This window comes from Toxorhynchites rutilus, chromosome 2 (genome assembly GCF_029784135.1).
Source record: "Toxorhynchites rutilus septentrionalis strain SRP chromosome 2, ASM2978413v1, whole genome shotgun sequence".
NCBI classification, from domain to species: domain Eukaryota; kingdom Metazoa; phylum Arthropoda; class Insecta; order Diptera; family Culicidae; genus Toxorhynchites; species Toxorhynchites rutilus.
The window spans coordinates 123,825,237-123,845,273 of NC_073745.1; the positions used below are offsets into that span (position 1 = coordinate 123,825,237).

The following is a 20,037-nucleotide window of genomic DNA, read 5'->3' on the forward strand; positions in this document are numbered from 1 at the left end:
CTGCAATGGGAACAATGAAGGGTTATCATGAGTCGGGTGGATTGCGAACGCATATGATTTATAGGGTTATGTTGATTTTGTTGGTATAGCATTTTACCATTTAAGCTATTCAGAAACTGCAACTTATTGTACTTTCCACAATCGAAGCGATTTGAATAGTTGCAGTTTATTTTGATATACAGAGTGTGCTATGTGGCTCTATTCAGTTCTTCGCTTGTTCTAGCCATGAATAGGCAGACAGTCGCATTATGCCATTAGTGAAGTGCATAAGCGCCCTTCTGATGGTTGCATGCAAACAGTGCTGCTTCTGACAATGTGATGCAAGAGAACAATGCAAATGTAACGTTCAATATGTCGCATTTTTTGTAACAATCTTTCTGATTTCACAAACATAAGCTGTAACAAATACACATTCATTAGAAGCAATATTTGGTTTTGATCCACGTGAATGTGGCCATGGTGAAAGTCTGTTTCTTGGTAAGACATTAATGTATGTTAATATATGAACAAAAGGTTGAATCACCATAATCATGTGGAGCAATCATTTTGAATGTCGGTCTCGATCGAATTGTTTGTGCTTGTCGAGAAAGGTACCGCACACCGTTCATCGTTACCTGAATCAGTCTTGTCAGCCTTCAAGGAAAGCCGTGTTCGTCCATGATACTCCATAGTTGTCGTTGGTCGAACTTTGAAGTCGACGAAGATGTGGTGCGTAGAGACCTGACGCTCGCGACACTTGGGAGATCTGCCGCTGTGTTTTGCACAAACGGCCTGGTCGGTAAAAGTAAAAAGTGCCCCCAAACCAAATCACTAGCTGTATGGCGAATATTGTATAGCCATCAGATTTTTTTTCAGTGTGGCGCGATGCAAAAAATATATTTGTTTTATATTTCCAAAAGGTCTGGCTGGGTAAAAGAGTTAAAATTTGCTCCCAAACCAAATCGCCAGCTGTATGGAAAATATTGTATAGGGTACTGAATAAAACATTTTGGCAGTACAGGTCGGACTCGATTATCCGGAGTATTGAGTTTTTTTTCAATCCGGATAATCGAGTCATGAAAAAAAAAGAATTTTCTCTCGGTAAACGTAATATAATTATGATTTGCACTTATTTATTAAACGGTTTTATCTAGGTTGACTCGTTTGTATTGAAGCGGCCCTAATCGCTTCAGACATCATTATAGAGACGCTTGGAGAATGCTTCGCTCCATTTTTCCATATTTCATTGAAGCACACTTGCGCTTTGTCGTCAAGATCAAAAAGTGCATCACCCTTGTCGAAAATCGAACACTTCTCCGCCTAAATCGAACGCGCCTCCCCAGAAATTCGAAGGTAGAAGAATTAGTTTGTAGAATTAATGTCGGAAAAATAAAAGAGTCGACAGTTGCACGCTAAAACGATTGGTCGAGTTTTAGTTGTATGAAAGAAAGCCAAGACCGTGCAGGCAACGCTACAGTATATTTGTAATAGTAATAGTAATAGTAATAGTAATAGTAATAGTAATAGTAATAGTAATAGTAATAGTAATAGTAATAGTAATAGTAATAGTAATAGTAATAGTAATAGTAATAGTAATAGTAATAGTAATAGTAATAGTAATAGTAATAGTAATAGTAATAGTAATAGTAATAGTAATAGTAATAGTAATAGTAATAGTAATAGTAATAGTAATAGTAATAGTAATAGTAATAGTAATAGTAATAGTAATAGTAATAGTAATAGTAATAGTAATAGTAATAACAAGTTAAGCCAGTAACACCGGCTGAGTGTATCCTATGGCTTACCTACCCTACTAACACATTCCTAATTTCCCGAGACATTTATGAGAGGTCGTAGAGTTCTCTGCATCTCTCTTAAGTAAATGTCGAACTAACATTCCTTCCCTTTCCTTAGCAGTTGCAAGGACGTGGCCAGGACAATTCTTTACTGTTGGAGAAAGCATGCCTTCATCTAAGAGATATTACCAATCATCAGCAACGGATGGAGGCTAGTTTTTAACTTAACAGTTCTGAATTCGTACCACCTACGATATTGTGCAACTTGCTCAATGCTAATGCTAATGCTAATGCTAATGTACTGTGTTCTATTAGTCAAATCATTTCATTTGATACCAATATTGAGGGGATTGCAAAAAATACATATTCGACCATTTTGTGGCGGCGACCTTTTTGAATTTATGTTGTTCATAGTGTAGTGTATTCTCCAAGTCAAGCCATTCAGCCATTTTTTAGCGGTTGCCAAACTGAATTTTTCTAGATCATGGAATACGTAGTTCCAAATTTCAGATCAATCAGTCAATAGGAACGGGGTAAATTTTTTATTAATGTGGGACAACCCTACAAATACTCAAACATACATACAAACAGGTCAAACTGAATGGAACCATCAAAAAGTAATTGTTTATTTGGGAACTGCGGTCACCTTGGATTTGGATTTTTCATGATCTACTGTCTTCTACCAGTTGAGCACTTTCATTTGATACCCATATTGATGGAGCTTTGAAAAAAATATGGCGCCATTTTGTGATGGCGGCCATTTTGGATTTGCATTTTTCATAAAAAACTGTGTTCTACTAGTCAAGCCCTTTCATTGATACCCATATCGATGTGGTTCTGAGAAAACATGAATCCGTCATTTTCTAGTGGCCGCCATTTTGGATTTGCATTTTTCATAAATAATTGTATTCTACTAGTCAAGCCCTTTCATTTGATACCCATATTGACGGGGTTCTGAGAAAATATGAAATCCGCCATTTTGTAATGGCCGTCATCTTGGATTTGCCTTTTGACGTAGAACTACGTCTTTCATTAAGGGTGCCAAATCAGAAAACAGGTCACGTTTTTATGAAATAAAGTTAACGTTAATAACTATTTTTGCCGCGAACGGATTTTAGCGATTTACACACTAAACGAATCGGAAATTCCCTAAGATTTGTTTAATATGCTACACATTAGAATCCCCTGGTTTGTAAATGGTTAAAATTCATGAAAACTTTAGGCATTTCCATTTTTCCATACATTTGTTCTGTCCATTTGTGTGCTTTCCCGAACAGTGCAGTCAATAACGAGCAACTTATCGACGACCAACGAAGGGGAATGAAGGGGAACATTTGCCTTGAGTATAAACGGTGGATCTCGCTGAGTCAAACTTTCATTCGGCATTGGACTGTTGAGCAATCCAGTTCACTTTGCTTTCGCTGCGCTTCAATCTAAGATTGGAGATTGGAGTGTGTGATGAGCGAGAAGAAGAGGGAGGCAGGCTCTAGCCCAGCAAAAAACGAACGCATTGCCAGGGGCAATGAAATCTCGAGGCAAGCGTCATCTAATGATGCACACGATGTTGGTGTAGTGAAAGGCGTTCGCACTGAACCGAGCCTTCGCGAGTGTGGCACCGCATCGAACAACAGCAAAATAGGCGATTTCGGCGCGTCGGTCGAAAATGTAAACGGATTCTTTGGTGCCTTTGAGAAAGCATCAATGCATGAAACTGACGTTATGGCGAAGCAGGCGTTAAGGTTATGCTCCAAAAAAATATTCGGGGAATACCAAGCATCTTGAATGTCTTACTGGAATGTTATAAGGCATTTAAGTTCGCGTTCCAGACGCAAAACTGCCTTCAACTAGGATTGCATTTGCGCTAATATTGATCATAATGAAGCATTACTACTGTTTTCGAGGTTGTTGATATTAACAAAAAGAGTTTATTTCGCTTGTTTATTCACCAAGAAAGTAAATGTCGTTCTGGAGTTTTGTATGTAATTGGGTTTCGCTTACCAGTAGCAAAAATTCCTCCACTAATGGTGACAGCTGCGCTTCTCTCGAGCATGAGAAAGTAATGTAACTTTTTTTGTGGCCAGTAATATCAACAAAAGCGTTTCTTTTGAGAATAGCGCAAAATGATGAGAAGAAGTAGCTCCAAGCCACCAATGTATGGTTCTGTATGCATGCTATGGCGAACGCTTGTTTTGCGCTTGGTTTACGTTGTACGAACGATGCCTAGAGGTAACGATTGCTTTAAGGCAATACTAAATAATATGTAGCATAATATTTGATACTTGCAAGTGTTGTCATTGTTGTTGTTTCCATTCGGTGCCAAAGATATATTGATGTAGTTATGAGATGTGGAATAATGGTGCTGGTGCAACATGTATATAATCGACTGTAGCCGAGTCTATGTCAATTGCGAAAAAGGCCACCGGAATAGCGTTCGAGGTAAATTTTCAATGCATTGGCATGAAATAAATTGCGACATACGATCAGCTAGTGTATTGTTTTGCGAGGGCAAGAATGAATCATCAATCAATTATCGTCAACTGATTCTACAATGAAAAACCATTTCAAAGATTATTCTACAAAGCAGTTGTTTCGAAAATTTCACAGCATTATAGAATAATATCCGAAGGTATAAACAAGCGACTTATATAAAATAACAGCGTAGTTCTACGTCAATAATGCGGTCGTATCTTGGACACAGCCTCCTATAATTTTTTTTCATAAATAACTGTATTTTAGTAGTCAAGCCCTTCCATTTGATACCCATATTGATGGTTCTGAGAAAATATGAAATCCGCCACTTTGTAGAGGCCGCCATTTTGGATTTGCATTTTTCATAAATAACTGCATTCTACTAGTTAAGCCCTTTCATTTGATACCCATATTAGCTTCAATATGGAATTATTATACAAATTTTTTTTTGAATTATTATATAAATTATTCAAAATTGCAAATTATTCAAAATATATTATTTTATAATGCTGTGAAATTTAGAAATAACTATTTAGTAGAATGGTTTGATCACCCTGAAATGTTTTTTTTTTAATTGTAGACTCAATTGTCAATAATTGATTGATGATTCATTCTCGCCCTCGCAGAACAATACACTAGCCTTATCGTATGTCGCAATTTGTTTCATGTCAATGATTTGAAAATTTACCTCGAACGCTATTCCGGTGGCCTTTTTCGCAATTGACATAGGCTCGGCTATAGCCGATTATATACTTGTTGCACAAGTACCATTATTCCACATCTTATAACTACATCAATATATCTTTGGCACCGTATGGAAACAATAACAATGACAATATTTGCAAGTATCAAATATCATGCTACCTGTTATTTAGTATTGTCTAAGAGGAATCGCACCTCTAGGCATCATTCGTACAACGTGAATCAAGCGCCAAACAAGCGTTTGCCATAGCATGCATTCAGAGCCATACATTGGTGGCTCAAAGCGGCTAGAAATATAAACACTTCTCATCATTTTGCGCTATTCTCAAAAGAAACGCTTCTTTGATTATTACTGGCCTCGAAAAAAGGTGCATTACTTTCTCATGCTCAAGATAAGCACAGCTGTCATCTTTAGTGGAGAAAGTTTTGCTACTGGCACGCGAAACCAAATTACATAGAAAATTCCAGAACGACATTTACTTTCATGGTGACTAAATAAATGAAATAATCTCCTTCTGTTAATCTCAACAACCTCGAAAAGAGTAGCATTGCTTCATTATGATCAAAATTAGCGCAAACGCAATCCTAGTTGATGGCAGTTTTGCGACTGATACACGAACCCAAATATCTGATATAATTCCAGCACGATATTCAAGATCCTTGGTATTCACCAAATAATGTTTTGGCGCACAACCTTAACGCCTGCTTCGCCATAGCGTCAGTTCAATGCATTGATGCAATGTCAAAGGCACCAACGAAGCCTTTATGATGACGGAATACAAACAATGTTATCTGTTTGGAGAAAGACTGAATATTTGCCTTAGCAGAGATTCATGACTAACACCGTAGCGCAAACATTTCCCTCCCGCTAACTCCCCTTCTTGTTTAAATTTATCATTACGGTTGCATACTTTGCACCACCAATACACAGGAGCAGATACAAGGGGTTTCTGCGTAGCGAAGGTGCACTATTCTTTCGTACGTGTTATGAAGCAAGCACGAACGCACACAAATATCCATATATCGATGGCTTGAAGCATCTAAATATACACACACTTATCTCCGTTTTGCGCTCTTCTCAACAGAAGCCCTTTCTATTAATATTGCCTGCCTAGATTAGCTTACCTGTTATCCTTGGAGGAAAGAGTTTTGCTACCGCCAAGCGAAACCGAATCACAGCCAGAATTCCAGAACAATTATTTTCTTGGTGAGCCGACGATAGCCTAGCCTGATGATTCTCCACACAATTGTGTAGCTCAAAACATTAATGCAATGGCGTCAGTTTGATGCAATGATTGCAATGCCTGAGACATTAGCGAGTGAGTAACTTGGTCGCGTCCACAGTCGCAGTCCGAAACGAAGACATGTGATGGCGCAAAACAAGGAAGAACAAGCGATGTTCATTGCTTCGTATCTAGAACGATACTGAACGTTTGCCTTTCCTTTCATTGTTGTATTGAAAAGACTTCAAACTTCTTTAGTTCATTCGTCTTCAAAAAGGTACTTTGAAAACTCTACACTTTCCTCATATTACTCCTCCGCCCCAATTTCCTTGAGAGAGGCACTCGATCCCTCGCCGTCCAGCTCGCCCAGCAACGGTGTTATCCAGTCGGTGTCCCCACGAAGAATGAAAGTTTGTCTCAGCGAGATCCACTGTTTATACTCTAGGCAAATATTCCCCTTCGTTCTTCTTCTTTTCCTTTGTTCACGGAGACTTTACATCTTACGATTTCCCCTTCGTTGCTCGTCGATAAGTTGCTCGTTATTGACAGCTCTGTTTGGAAAAGCACACAAATGGACAGAACAAACGTATGAGGAAATAGGAATGCTTTGAATTTTCATCAATTTAAACCATATACAGACTTTGGGATTGTAATGTATAGCATATCAAACAAATCTTGGGGAATTTCCAATTCGTTTGGTATGTAAATCGTCAGAAACCATTCACGGCAAAAATAGTTATTAACGTTAACTTTATTTCATAAAACGTGACCTGTGACCTACGTCAAAAATACTGAAAGTACATCTTACTAAGGTGTATGATAAATATTTTCAAACAATTTTTTCATCAGAAAATCAAATACTAAAAAAATTGATATTAATTTTTATTTTTATTTTAAATCATTTTTTTTTATTTTGAGATTCAGTACTACTCTAGTTTGTATTCAAATTTTTTCCTACGTCTATTTTAGATATATGTGACCTTTTTAAGAATTTTTAGAATGTTTTTCGCGGTACAAAAAAAATGATTCATTTTTCATGTTTTCAGGTATTTCGAAATTTTGAAAAAAAAATGGGTGGGTTATATCTATGATAAAACCGCAAGGTTGACGTAGTTGACTACCTTTTTAATTGAATGAAACAATTTCCGAATTCAATTGAATTCAATATATTCGCTTTGTGAGTAACAAGATTGTATAATACCATGTAAGGTGTGGTAGATTATGTTCTTCGTTACAAGAAAATTTAATGACAGTCCTTTTACGTTTGGTATGATGCCTAAAGCAAAATATGTCTACGAAAGAATAATCAAACGTCATCTAATTCAGCCTCCTCAGACCCAGACATCTTGGTTTGGAAGTCTGTGTTATGCAAACACATTTCAGCCAGAACAAAAATGTCCCCGACTTGCATGTATTTGCAATGCCAATTTCCCTACGCTCCATGGATTTGAAGTCTGTGTTAGGGAAACATATTTCAATCGGAAAAAATACCCTTTCATCTATTTGCAATGCCGATTTCCCCAAGACTGCTTGGTTTTGATGGCTGTGCTGGGGAATCCGTGAATCGGGCCAATCAAAACAAGGCAGTTAGGGCGTTTAGATAACGCTTAACATTTTACAGTTATTCAATTGTTGATCTGATGAAAAATAACCTTTTATTAATTGCGATAGAAGTGTAGAAATATCCCCTATCAATTGATGCAAACATCTTTTCCATCCAGTAAGAAATGTTAGAGTTATAAGCATTCGGAATCTTTCATTTTTTCCTGCATGTTCTGTGTTTGGGTTTTCATTTCAAAGCCTCCCCCCCCATGTACTCCGGTTAGACGTAGTCCGACGTCAAAAAAAAATATTACTTTGAGACCCACTTTTACTCTAATTTTTATTTAAATGCGTTTGTATGTGTTGTTTTTTCCACATGTAGAGTAATTTTTTCTTGAATTTTTAAGAGGATTGCGGATTTTTTTTTGGCCTTTGGGTACTTTTTATTTATTTTGAATTTAGAGACCCGTTTATATTTATTTAAATTTTGTGTTTTATATATCTAAATTTTGTCGGTATATTTAGAGCATTGCGCTGAACAAAGATATTTCTCATATCTTGAAGTATATGAGATTTTTTTTACATTGGATTTAGATGGTTTACCAAATTCATAGGAGTCAGCAGTACGATAGAGCTCTGTGAGAAAAAATAAAGTCCTTGTGGAAAGATCATTCGGATTAATGAGAAGAGCACTTTAAAAAATCCAAATTATTATTATTTTTTTATTTTAATCTTTCAATTGAAAACCACGAATACAATAAAATAATCGATTTCAAGAAAATAAAAATAATAATGCAGACGATGAAGAAAATTATTTTTGTGTCTCGCAAAGCTCTTAAAAATTCAGGAAAAAAATACGTCACATGTAGAAAAAATGACACATACGAACGCATTTAAATAAAAATTAGAGCAGAAGTGGGTCTCAAAGTTTTACTTTTTTCAAAATTTCGAAATGCCAGAAATTATATATAATTTTTTTTTGTACCGGGTATTTAATTTTTTTTATTATTAGATTTTTTAATGAAAAAAATGTTTGAAGATATTTATCGATACACCTTAGTAAGATGTACTTTTAGTATTTTTTTCTTATTTTTGTCTCAAAGCTATTGAGAATGGCGTGAAAAAAACGAAAAGGTGCATTTTGACCATAGATTCTATGGTGCACCATATAAGGACTGAAATATATGGTACTACTGCCAAAATGTTTTATTTAGTACCCTATACTATATTTTCCATACAGCTAGTGATTTGGTTTGGGGGCACTTTTTACTCCCTTACCCGGCCAGGCCCATTGTTAATAGATCGAATGCCAGTCCATGTAACCGTATATAGCAGGACGATCATTCGATATTTTCTAATCATATACAGCCCTATGGCTATATCCCGAAACCCCCACAAAAAGCGTTTGGCTAATTGAGTGCTTTATCTTGTCCGCCGAACTGTGCTAAAACAAAACTTTTGTTCTAATACGCGAGGCAAGTGTCGGCAAGTTATTTGTCTTGTTAAGGCTTGATTTATCGCCGCTACTTTTTGTTCTTCACACCAATTTCCGCACCATTTTTTTTCACCACCCTCTGCAATGCAAGTGGTGGGATTCGGTGTGTCTGTCTGACCACATTGTCCTCGCTGGTGCTGCCGTTGTCGCTGAAACCGTAGACGTTGCATAACGACATCCTTTCACCTCTTTATTTTTCTTCTTCCTTTATTCTTTCGCTCTATTTTGTGTCCTTTTTTATCTCCGCGCACCAGCGGGAAAAGCTACAACCGTCAGCGAAACTTTTGTGGGAAACTTTTGACCATGCACCCGTGTATACCGCACTCAGCACGAAAACTTTGTCAACTGACGATTGTGGAAAGCACTTTCAAATTGTGGCACATTTATTATTTACAACGCCACAAAGTGGATATGCTTGTATGTCCAGATATATTTTCGGTATCGTGTTCCACTAGTTTTGACAACTAGGACATGCGGATGGAATTGAGGGCATGTTAATTTTTTTTTCTCGTGTCGGAGAGCCAACTTACCTGATCGGTAAAATTATCGGTATGAAAGACGATTTTGACGGCACTTGTTTCGCTGATGAATGTTTGTGGTTGCTCGGACTCACCACAGAACTGACCTGGTTCGCGTCGGTTCGATACATCGGTTTTTGCATTCCCGTCCACTATCTGCAAATAGGAAACGAAATAAGCGGGTTAACACTTTAATTGCTCGCGGATCGATGTTGTTTTAAACAATGATTTGCATTTCCACACGCACACACGATTCGCGATTCACCGGCTTTAACTTAATCTTTGCCGTGCATTTTCACCTGCGGCCGCTGTGCGGCGGTCGATTTTAATTTAAAATGATGTTTATTAAACTCTATTAATTTCCGCCATTGATTTCACCCGCGTGATATTTGCTGTCGAAGCCGATAATTCCTTGATAAGCCATTTCGCTTATTTATGTACATACTCGCCCGCCAATGAAGTGAAAAATAGCTTTCACATAACCATTAATATTATCATCGTCACGGTTCGCGCAGGGACACAGCTTCTGATCCTGGGGTTGGTGGCTCTTGATTGCTTGTTTACAACCGGTCGGTTCGCTTTAAATTGAAACGACACCACATACTGTCAACACAACAAGTTACGGGTCTGTCAGAGATGCTAATCCAACACCGAATGCACAACTGATCCGCCTAATCAGAGTGAGTGATTCTGCAAATAGCGGTAGACGGGGGTGAAATCAAACGTTGACGCAAAGATTTTGCTAGCCAGATTCCAGTTTGCCCGTCTGTACCGTGCAGATCAGTTCTGATAAGAGGAGCAGGTTCGCACTTGCATCTTGCCTGGGTCTGAAAATGGCCGCTTTCGAATATCGCTGTGTTTTCGCTCTCGATCCGTAAACGGGAATTATTTCCGGGCGAAAAATGAGGGTAACGAAGATTGATTGACAATAACGAGTGGAGGGTTCAGAAAGCGCGAGAAGTATACCGCCATTCGATCGGAGCGCGCTAGGAGACAGGTATAAGCCTTCGCGAGGTTCGTTATTGAAATGATTCCATTGGCATCGGCATCGGAATGGGGCTCACGTGTGTGTGCGTGTGTATGCTAGAATGTTAATTGAGGTCAATCAGAATAATAAATTTAATCTCGCCGTAGCGATTATAAGCTTTATCCAGGGAAGAAAATACGTTGCGAAAACAGAATTTATGAGGTTCGTTATTTGTGTATTTATTACGTTTCCTGGCGTTATATGAAAATAAAAATAATATTCAAGTATCGTTATTTTTAGTTCCATGAACAAAAATTTTCTTTATCGAAATAGTCTTTGGTTTATTAATAGTTTCTTATTGTTGACAATTCGATTCTAAATGACATTATTCCGAAAACCATCTCGGGGATAACTGAAATAATTAGAAAAAAATAAGATAAGACTACGAAATTATTGTCGGCCTTCTTCATATTCGGCTTAAGATGCGTTGCACTTTGATGCCACCCTAAACCCGGAATTAATGTTAGAATTCGAAAAAAATATAGAAGGCTGTGTTCAAGACACGACCGCATTGTTGACGTAGAACTACGCTGTAGTGTAATTCAAGTCGCTTGTTTATAACTGCGGATATTATTTCATAATGCTACGAAAATTTTGAAATAATCATTCTACCAGTTTGGTTGCCCTGAAATGTTTTTTTTATTGTAGAATCATTTGACGATAATTGTTTGATGATTCATTCTTGTGGTCGCAGAACAATACATGCTCGAGATAAGCGCAGCTGTCATCCTTTGTGGAGAAAGTTTTGCTACTGGCAAGCGAAACCAAATCACATATAACATTTCAGAACGACATTTACTTTCTTGGTGATTAAATAAACGAAATAAACTCTATTTGTTAATCTCAACAACCTCGAAATGAGTAACACTGCTTCATTATGATCAAGATTAACGCAAATGCAATTCTAGTTGAAAGCAGTTTTGCGACTGACACGCGAGCCTAATAAAATTGATACCTTAATATAACTTATTGAATAACTTGGTATTCCCCAAATAATTTTTTGATGCACAACCTTAACACCTGCTTCACCATAGCGTCAGTTCAATGCATTGATGATAGAACACAAATAAATTTAAATGCTTGGAAAAAGGCTTAATATTTTCCCCCGCAGAGATTCATTACCAATACCCTAGCGTAAATATTTCCCTCCTGCTTTCTCCCCTTCTTGTTTATATTTATCATTACGACTGCATAACTGACAAAACTGACAAAATTCCAGAACATTTATTTTCTTGGTGACCTGACGATAGCTTAATGATTACCCATACGATTGTGTAGCTCAGAACTTTAATGAAATGGCGTCAGTTTGATGCAATGATTGCAATGCCAGAGACATCAGCGAGTGAGTAACTTGGTCGCGTCCACAGCTCAATCCGAAACGAAGACATGTGATGAAGCAAAACAAGGAAGAACAAGCGATATTCATTGCTTTAACACTCCTATACTCGCGCATTGGTCTGTCAGACGAGACGAGAAATCAATAATTCGTTCATTTCTCAGAAAATATCAACACTACGACTTTGCGATTCTCTCTAGCTTCGTTATTCGTCGTTCGTCATCGTTTAGCGTATCGCATGTGTTGGTACAAAGGGGAAGTGTGCCACTTTTTCAACACTTTCGGTCTGACACACCGACGCGAGTATAGGAGTAACTTTTTTATACAAGTGCCTTTTTATATTTTAGAATATTGTTGGATGAAATGTATAAATTAATGTTAGTGGCATGGAATATTTATTGAATATAATGCATAAGATCATTACCGGACTATTCTTATTTGATTTCAGTCCCTTTTGATACTGGATTGAACGGATCCATATATTGACTATTCGTCGGTATATTCGTCGTTAGATTCATATGTTCAAAAGCAAAATATAATTGTTTGACTTTCGTATAGTTATTCGCTAAATATAATGGTCATACATATACACACTTGTGAAAGAATTTCACTTGTGGAAGAATTGTAAACAGTAAACTGTAAACTAATCGGTAGCTCATGGTAATTTTCAACAATTACAGTTTCGGGGATATTTTTTTTAATAATGGACAATATCGACAAAAAAACAAGAAAAAGAAAAATGAAGTTCCTAGAAATCCTTTTATATAATCTTTTTATGCCCCATCTAAAAAGAGCATTAATTCTTAGTTTACCAAGAAAACAGAGACAAAGAATATTAGAAATATGCAAATTTTATATTCCAGAACCTTTATCATCTGGTAATTATCTAGAAGGTCGTTATACATTCTTCTCTTCGATGAAAGACCCGAAAAACACGCAACAACTGCATGAAATGTAAAAAATATGTTTGTTTCGAGCATGCAGTTATGCTATATTCTGATTCTTACTCCAATGGAACCACAATCGTTTAATACGTTTTTATGTTATTTTACAGCTCTTTAAACTTCCATGAATTATATTCAGTTGCTTACTTTTAACACTTTTAACTTTTAACAGTGAAAAAATCGAATTTCGTTATTTGTGTTGGAGTATCAAAAATTACTCTGTTCTGAGGAGGCTGAATTAGATGACTATTATAACATAATAAAAATGAAGAAAACATATTTTTTGGAGTTTTTTCATTCAATCATACCCTCTTCTTCAAATAAATGCCAATAAAGCCTTAAAAAATACACAATGGCAACATTACAGAGAAGTTCAATTTTCGGTCTGTGACACCGTGCGCGAGTATACGTGTTATGATTTTGCACGCGAGTACAGGAGGGTTAAATACAGAACGATACTGAAAGTTTGCCTTCCTTTCTTGCTTGATACTTTAAACTTCTTCAGTTCATTCGTCCGTAACCTTCAAAAAGGCCCTTGGAAAACTCTACTTTATCCATAATATTACTCCTCCACCCCCATTACCTTGAGAAAGGCATTCGATCCCTCGCCGTTCAGCTCACCCAGCAACGATGTTGTTCAGTCGATTTCCTTACGAAGAATGAAAGTTTGCCTCAGCGTGATCCACTGTTCTTACTCTAGGCAAATATTCCCCTTCGTTCTTCTTCTTTTCCTTTGTTGACGGAGATTTTATATCTTATGATTTCCCCTTTGTTGCTCGTTGATAAGTTGCTCGTTATAGACAGCTTTGTTCGGGAAAGCACATACATGGACAGAACAAATGTATGAGGGAAAGGGAATGCTTCCAGCTTTCATTATTTTAAACCATATACAGACTATTGGATTGTAATGTACAGCATATCAAATAAATCTTAGGGAATTTCCGTTTCGTTTGGTATGTAAATCACCAAAATCCGTTTGCGGCGAAAATAGTTATTGATGGTAACTTTATTTCATAAAACCGTGATCTGTTTTCTGATTTGGCACCCTTAATGAAAGACGTAGTTCTACGTCAAAAATCGAATGATCGAAAAATGTCATCACACACTCCTAAAATCACACAAGCTCTATCCCGGCAAAAATTTATCAAAATCAATTCGCTTTTTATTACTTCGGATATTACTTTACTTTATGCCCTGAACCGTGGTTTTGTAGCAGTATCTGAAGATGGTTGAGTCATGATTCATTATTTCCCTCAGGAGAATAATACGACGAGCACGAGAATAGCGAGAAAAAAATCAAAAGCGTTATTCTTCGGTCTTTTTCCAGTTGCCATAAACACGGTCACTGGCGATTATGTTTGGTTCACTAGCACCCTTATTTCTTAATATTTCATTACACTACTATCTGCGATTGGAAACGCATAAAACCAACAGCAATGTATACGTGTGACGCAAAAACACACAAGCGCTCTCCACCAGACGACACACAAATAAAACCGCGAACAAAGTCGCACCATGATTTAATGTTTGCTGCTCGGAAGGATTCAGACTAATAGCAATAGAAAATAATAGAAAAATACAAACTGCGAATGCTCTGCTACTAAGCTTTGGCTATTTCGATAAGTTTCCATTGAGCGGAGCTTAAATTGTAATATTTCCTCTCTCCACAGCGTCCGTTCACATGTTTCAGTGTTTGTTCTCTGCATTTGCATTTCGAGCGTGTGATTAACGTGCGTCTGATCCCCAGAGGTATATAAAAATAGTTCTACTTCGATGTATTATTTGCTCGTTATCGATCACACAAATAAGCAGAAAAAATATATGGGTAAATGAGAATGCTTTTCATCAATACAAACCATTTATAGATCCACTAGCTGACCCGGCAAACTTCGTCCCGCCCAAAAATTGTTTTTTATCAACACTTTCAAACATTCACGTTTTCTTACTATGAGCAAGTTAATGGGTCCAATCACAGAACTGTTCAGTGATTAATCTTCTAATCGACCCCATTGTATTTACCTTTTACCATAAAATTCCTAGTATTTCTAACAAAACTCATCATTATAATATCAGATTATTTTCAGACACAATTCTCGTTCAATATTGTTCAACCACTTGCAAATAACATGTTTCTCCGTTACATAGAATAAATGTTTTATACAGAAAATATGATAGAATAAAGACAGCCCTAAATCGGACAATTCCTTCCTCGAGTTCTGCTCTTATCAACACATTCGGCGATAATTTTTTATTGGTATATTTATAAGAAGATATAGGAGTGCGTTTCATCGTGCGTAGAATATACATTTCGCATACCCAAAAACCCTCATATCCAAAATTGCATTTGTATGGCAGCCCAGCAACCCTAGTTACAGGTTTGCTTAGTAGCAACTACTTTGTTTAGCTGTAGTAAACGAGCAATAAAACTTTTCATTAGTTCTCCAGTGCACAACCAGAACACACGCGTTTATGTCCAACTCTCAAGATATATATATATATATATATATATATATATATATATATATATATATATATATATATATATATATATATATATATATATATATATATATATATATATATATATATATATATATATATATATATATATTGCGTACGTTTCATTACCATTTCATTACCATATTGTTGCGTGTTTTTCGGGTCTTTCTTCGAAGCGAAGAATGTATAACGACCTTCTAGATAATTACCAGATGATAAAGGTTCTGGAATATAAAATTTGCATATTTCTAATATTCTTTGTCTCTGTTTTCTTGGTAAACTAAGAATTAATGCTCTTTTTAGATGGGGCATAAAAAGATTATATAAAAGGATTTCTAGGAACTTCGTTTTTCTTTTTCTTGTTTTTTTGTCGATATTGTCCATTATAAAAAAAATATCCCCGAAACTGTAATTGTTAAAAATTACCATGAGCTACCGATTAGTTTACAGTTTACTGTTTACAATTCTTCCACAAGTGAAATTCTTTCACAAGTGTGTATATGTATGACTATTATATTTAGCGAATAACTATACGAAAGTCAAACAATTATATTTTGCTTTTGAACATATGAATCTAACGACGAATATATCGACGAATAGTCAATATATGGATCCGTTCAATCCAGTATCAAAAGGGACTGAAATCAAATAAGAATAGTCCGGTAATGATGTTATGCATTATATTCAATAAATATTCCATGTCACTAACATTAATTTATACATTTCATCCAACAATATTCTAAAATATAAAAAAGGCACTTGTCCAAAAAAGTTACTCCTATACTCGCGTCGGTGTGTCAGACCGAAAGTGTTGGAAAAGTGGCACACTTCCCCTTTGTACCAACACATGCGATACGCTAAACGATGACGAACGACGAATAACGAAGCTAGATAGAATCGCAAAGTCGTAGTGTTGATATTTTCTGAGAAATGAACGAATTATTGATTTCTCGGTCTGACAGACCAATGCGCGAGTATAGGAGTGTTAAAGCAATGAATATCGCTTGTTCTTCCTTGTTTTGCTTCATCACATGTCTTCGTTTCGGATTGAGCTGTGGACGCGACCAAGTTACTCGCTGATGTCTCTGGCATTGAAATCATTGCATCAAACTGACGCCATTTCATTAAAGTTCTGAGCTACACAATCGTATGGGTAATCATCAAGCTATCGTCAGGTCACCAAGAAAATAAATGTTCTGGAATTTTGTCAGTTTTGTCAGTTATGCAGTCGTAATGATAAATATAAACAAGAAGGGGAGAAAGCAGGAGGGAAATATTTACGCTAGGGTATTGGTAATGAATCTCTGCGGGGGCAAATATTAAGCCTTTTTCCAAGCATTTAAATTTATTTGTGTTCTATCATCAATGCATTGAACTGACGCTATGGTGAAGCAGGTGTTAAGGTTGTGCATCAAAAAATTATTTGGAGAATACCAAGTTATTCAATAAGTTATATTAAGGTATCAATTTTATTAGGCTCGCGTGTCAGTCGCAAAACTGCTTTCAACTAGAATTGCATTTGCGCTAATCTTGATCATAATGAAGCAGTGTTACTCATTTCGAGGCTGTTGAGATTAACAAATAGAGTTTATTTCGTTTATTTAATCACCAAGAAAGTAAATGTCGTTCTGAAATGTTATATGTGATTTGGTTTCGCTTGCCAGTAGCAAAACTTTCTCCACAAAGGATGACAGCTGCGCTTATCTCGAGCATGTATATATATATATATATATATATATATATATATATATATATATATAGACTAGGGATCGTAAAGTATGAACAATCAAACAAATTTCGAAGAATTTCATCAAAATCCGTTCGCATCACGAACAGTTATTAACGATCACATTTTTTCATAAAAATATGAATTGTATCCTTTAAACCCGCTTGTTACTGTTCCGCACATCCTCCTTGTTGATAAGCTGGGTATTGTTTGTTCACTATACCAGTGTTTACATGAAGGACAGTAAACCGTCGTTGGCTGGTGCGTATCAGATAAAAGATACCAAAGTGGAACGAAATATAATGAAAACCACCTTCCTTGATCTTAGACGAAATGCCTCCAGTGTTATGTATGGATGACATAAAGAAAAAAAACTCACTAATGTATGATAATTGCCAATACCGAACACAATTATCAATTTTTCTCATCAGTAAAAACATATTACTTTAATATAGAGAAAACATATTTGAAATAGAAAAGGTAATTTTCTATTATAATTTTTACTTTCTGAGTGTTTATTCAACCCAATGCGAATTTTAATTGGACTAACAACACTTAATACTATATGTAGAAATCACATCACGCTTTTATTTATGAAAATTAAATTTTCATATATCAAGTCATTTTTAACACAACTGTGACAATATACAATTTTACACTTACACTTGTGCTGAATTTTCCACAATACACGATCGGTCATTGATGTGAAATTTCTCGAAGCAACAAATATTAAAGTTCCAAATTTAAATTTTATTTGCTAGAATTAATCGTATCACTCACTTTACTTGGAATATAAAAATGCCCCCGACTTGCATATATTTGCAATGCTGATTTCCCCCAGACAGCTTGGTTTTGATGTCTCTGTTAGGGAACCGCCGCATGTGTCGTCAATTTCGACCAATCAGAAGTGGGTATTTCCGTTAGGATAGGGGTTGAGATTTTTGAATTGTTCGATAGTTAGTTTCATGTCATATATTATTTTCTTCAATATAAAAAAAATGTTATGAAGTGCAGAAATCGGTTGATGCAAAAATTTCACCAATCCATCATGAAATGATAGGCGTTTGAAATTGGACAATTTTCACGATGTGCTCGATTTTCGATTTTCAATTTGTACCCCAATATGTTCCCGAAAGACGTAATCCTACGTCAAAATACGTGCTAAAACAGGAGCTTGAAAGCTATATGAGCGTGTTTTGAACAATCCCAACCAGTGCATTCTCATGGATGAGGAAACATACTTCAAAGAAGATTCCAGAGCGCTGCAAGGACCTCAATTTTATACCAAATCGATTGGAGAGAGTGTACCATTTGCGGATACGATGGATACGACGGATACGATGTTGCGATGGAAAAATTTGTCCAAAAACTGCTCGTTTAGCAAGCCATTTGCACGTGTGGCATGCGATCGTCAACTTTTTTTTCCCAAAAGGGACTATAAATGCTCAAATTTATGTGGAAGTTTGCTTGAAGAAGAGATTGCTTCCACTTTATAGAAAGCACGAGGTTCCTTCTCTATTCTGGCTGGATTTGACATCAGAACGTTATGCCAATCCACTCTACAATGGTTTTCGGGAAACAACATCATGTTCGTCGAAAAAGACCTCAACCCACCTAACGTTAACGTTAATAGTCCCCAGCTGCGGTCAATTGAACGTTACTGACCAATTGTCAAGGCCAAGTTCAATAAAGAAGGCACAGCCTTTAAAAATATGTCAGATTTTAAGAAGAATTGGTCTGCAGCGTCCAGAATGTGCACAAAAACTACAGAGGCAGAATTTGATGAGTAGAATTAAATCTAAGGTTCGATCATTTTTTAGAAATCAACAATAAGCTTGATTTTTTTTTCATTTCATTGCTATGTAAACTGAATATTCTTTAATAAAATTCACTTTTGTAAACACTTTCTGAACGTTTTCAGTTTTATTTTGATGTTTGAAAGTTTAAGGCTACTTTTCGATATACTCTTTAGTAAATCAATCAATGAACAGTTCTGCGATTGAACCCATGAACGTGCGCTTATTAAGCGACTGCCATACACATGAAACACAAATTTCTGCATTACTCGCATTACTAATGGAAACAAATTAGGTATATTGAGGTTCTAAGGTGCAATAAATGTTTCTATGGTAGTTAGACTCTCCACCCCGCTCTCTAAGGGGGGGCAAATAAAACACAAATTTCTGCATTACTCGAAAATTAATCAAGCAAATTAAACCACATTTGGCATGTGAAAATTTTTGGGTGCAATAAATGTTTTTACGGTGGTTAGACACTTCTCCCCCCACTCTTAGGGGGGGCTGCCATACAAAAAAACACAAATTTCTACATTACACGAGAATTAATCAAGCAAATGAAACCAAATTAGGCATATTGAGGTTTTTAGGGTGCAATAAATGTTTCTATGGTAGTTAGACCCTCCACCCCCCTCTCTAAATATATATATATATATATATATATATAAATATATATAAATATAAATATAAATATATATAGACTAGGGATCGTAAAGTATGAACAATCAAACAAATTTCGAAGAATTTCATCAAAATCCGTTCGCATCAGGAACAGTTATTAATGATCACATTTTTTCAAAAAAATATGAATTGTTTCCTTTAAACCCGATCTGCTGATTTGTGTGATTATCTCTTACCCGGGAATCACAGTAGGGTGATTAATTTTCGTGGCGTATCTGTACTAAGATATTTGAGAGACTGGTGCACAATATCCTATACAACACGGCGTCACCGATTATCTTCGTAGGTCAACATGGGTTTATGC

The 20,037-nt window shown here is 36.2% G+C and overlaps 1 protein-coding gene across 1 annotated transcript in view; it reads right to left on the minus strand.

Annotated features, from left to right (window-relative positions):
• Window positions 1-20,037, minus strand: part of LOC129765066 (uncharacterized) — a 137,662-nt gene that overhangs the window by 10,844 nt on the left and 106,781 nt on the right. Inside the window, exon 3 of the mRNA XM_055764903.1 lies at window positions 9,737-9,880. Within this exon, the coding sequence (XP_055620878.1) occupies window positions 9,737-9,880 (144 nt within the window). The remainder of the gene's footprint in view (window positions 1-9,736; window positions 9,881-20,037) is intronic.